A 1,649-nucleotide genomic window follows, 5' to 3' on the forward strand; every position below is an offset into this window, starting at 1 on the left:
CCACACAAGACAGTTCTTCTACATATACATGGATACCTATCACATAATACGCATACAGGAGGCCATGCGTTTGACCCAAATAAATCGGGATTCGTGTGTCAAATATTCGGAATCGATGCGCCACAACCCCATCGTGCCGAAGAGAAGCAGTGGCATTTCGGCGTACGCACATGTTTCATCGACACCGCTGCCAGAGGTGCCCAACTCAGTCATCACAGGTAGGTAAAAAGCAGAATATTATAGTAGGTAAAAACCAGAATATTCGGGTAGATAAAAAAAAATATTTCGGTAGGTAGAAAACATATTATTTTGGCAGGTTGAAAGCAGAACATCACGTAGGTAGAAAGCAAAATATTTAAATAGGTTAAAACAGAATATTCACGTTGGTCAAAAGCACAATAATTAGGTAGGTAAAAAGCTGAATACTTAAATAGGTTAAAACAGAATATCCACGTAGGTAACAAGCACAATAATTAGGTAGGTAACAAGCACAATTATTAGGTAGGTAAAAAGCAGAATATTTTAGTGGCTTTCCGATCCGATTGTATCTGTCGCTCATTAAACGCGTTTGGCGAACCACGTATTCTACAATGGGAAGTGTGGGTGTATCATAATTAGCCTACCTGCCCATCTGTATGTAGAATGACTGTAGTTTATTAGTATGACATCTACCTGCCCATCTGTAAATAGACTGTCTTATTCTTATTCTTATTCTTGTTCTTGTTCCTATTCCTATTCTTATTGTTGTTCTTGTTCTTATTGTTGTTCTTGTTCTTATTGTTGTTCTTGTTCTTGTTCTTGTTCTTATTCTTATTTTTATTCTTATTCTTATTCTTATTCTTATTCTTATTCTTACTCTTGTTCTGGTTCTTATTCTTATTCCTATTCCTATTCTTATTCTTATTCTTATTCTTGTTCTTGTTCTTGTTCTTGTTCTTATTCTGGTTCTTATTCTTATTCTGGTTCTTATTCCTATTCCTATTCTTATTTTTATTCTTATTCTTATTCTTATACTTGTTCTTGTTCTGGTTCTTGTTGCCATCTGTAGAAGCCTCTGTACTGGGGGAGTACGGCCGAAGTTCGTTCCTACTCCACAACATATACAACGAGCCCATTGACTTAGTCTTCACCACACCACTGCTGCCAGTCACCCTCTGGGGTTTAGGCTTTCAGTACGACGACAGGCAGTTCAGGTATGCGCGGCCAATCTCCCTGAGGAAATGTATATCTATTCATAGAATGTTCGTATGTGTGTGCGGGTGAGTGGAGGGTTCAGGTTCCCGCGGATTGTACTCGATTGCTGCTCCTTCTAGTTCGACTTTTAAAACACAGTTCGGAACTACCTCCGCCCCCGGGTATCGTTTATGAAATACACAAATGGAATCTTCAGTGTACAGGACAAAACCAATGCCTATGCATGGCTGTACTACTATAGGCACAGTACATTTGCTTACCAATGCCTATGCATAGCTGTACTACTATAGGCACAGTATATTTGCTTACCAATGCCTATGCATGGCTGTACTACTATAGGAACAGTACATTTGCTTATCAATGCCTATGCATGGCTGTACACTATAGGCACAGTACATTTGCTTACCAATCCCTATGCATGGCTGTACTACTATAGGCACAGTACATTTGCTTAC

The 1,649-nt window shown here is 39.0% G+C and overlaps 1 protein-coding gene across 1 annotated transcript; it reads right to left on the reverse strand.

Annotated features, from left to right (window-relative positions):
* Positions 1–668: 668 nt before the first annotated feature.
* On the reverse strand, positions 669–1,100 carry SARC_15489 (hypothetical protein; the record flags this gene model as incomplete). Its single annotated transcript, XM_014290389.1, has 1 exon — positions 669–1,100. The coding sequence occupies one exon, from the start codon at positions 1,098–1,100 to the stop codon at positions 669–671; it is 432 nt and encodes a 143-aa protein (XP_014145864.1).
* Positions 1,101–1,649: the final 549 nt, after the last annotated feature.

This window comes from Sphaeroforma arctica (assembly GCF_001186125.1).
Source record: "Sphaeroforma arctica JP610 unplaced genomic scaffold supercont1.6190, whole genome shotgun sequence".
Lineage (NCBI taxonomy): Eukaryota > Ichthyosporea > Ichthyophonida > Sphaeroforma > Sphaeroforma arctica.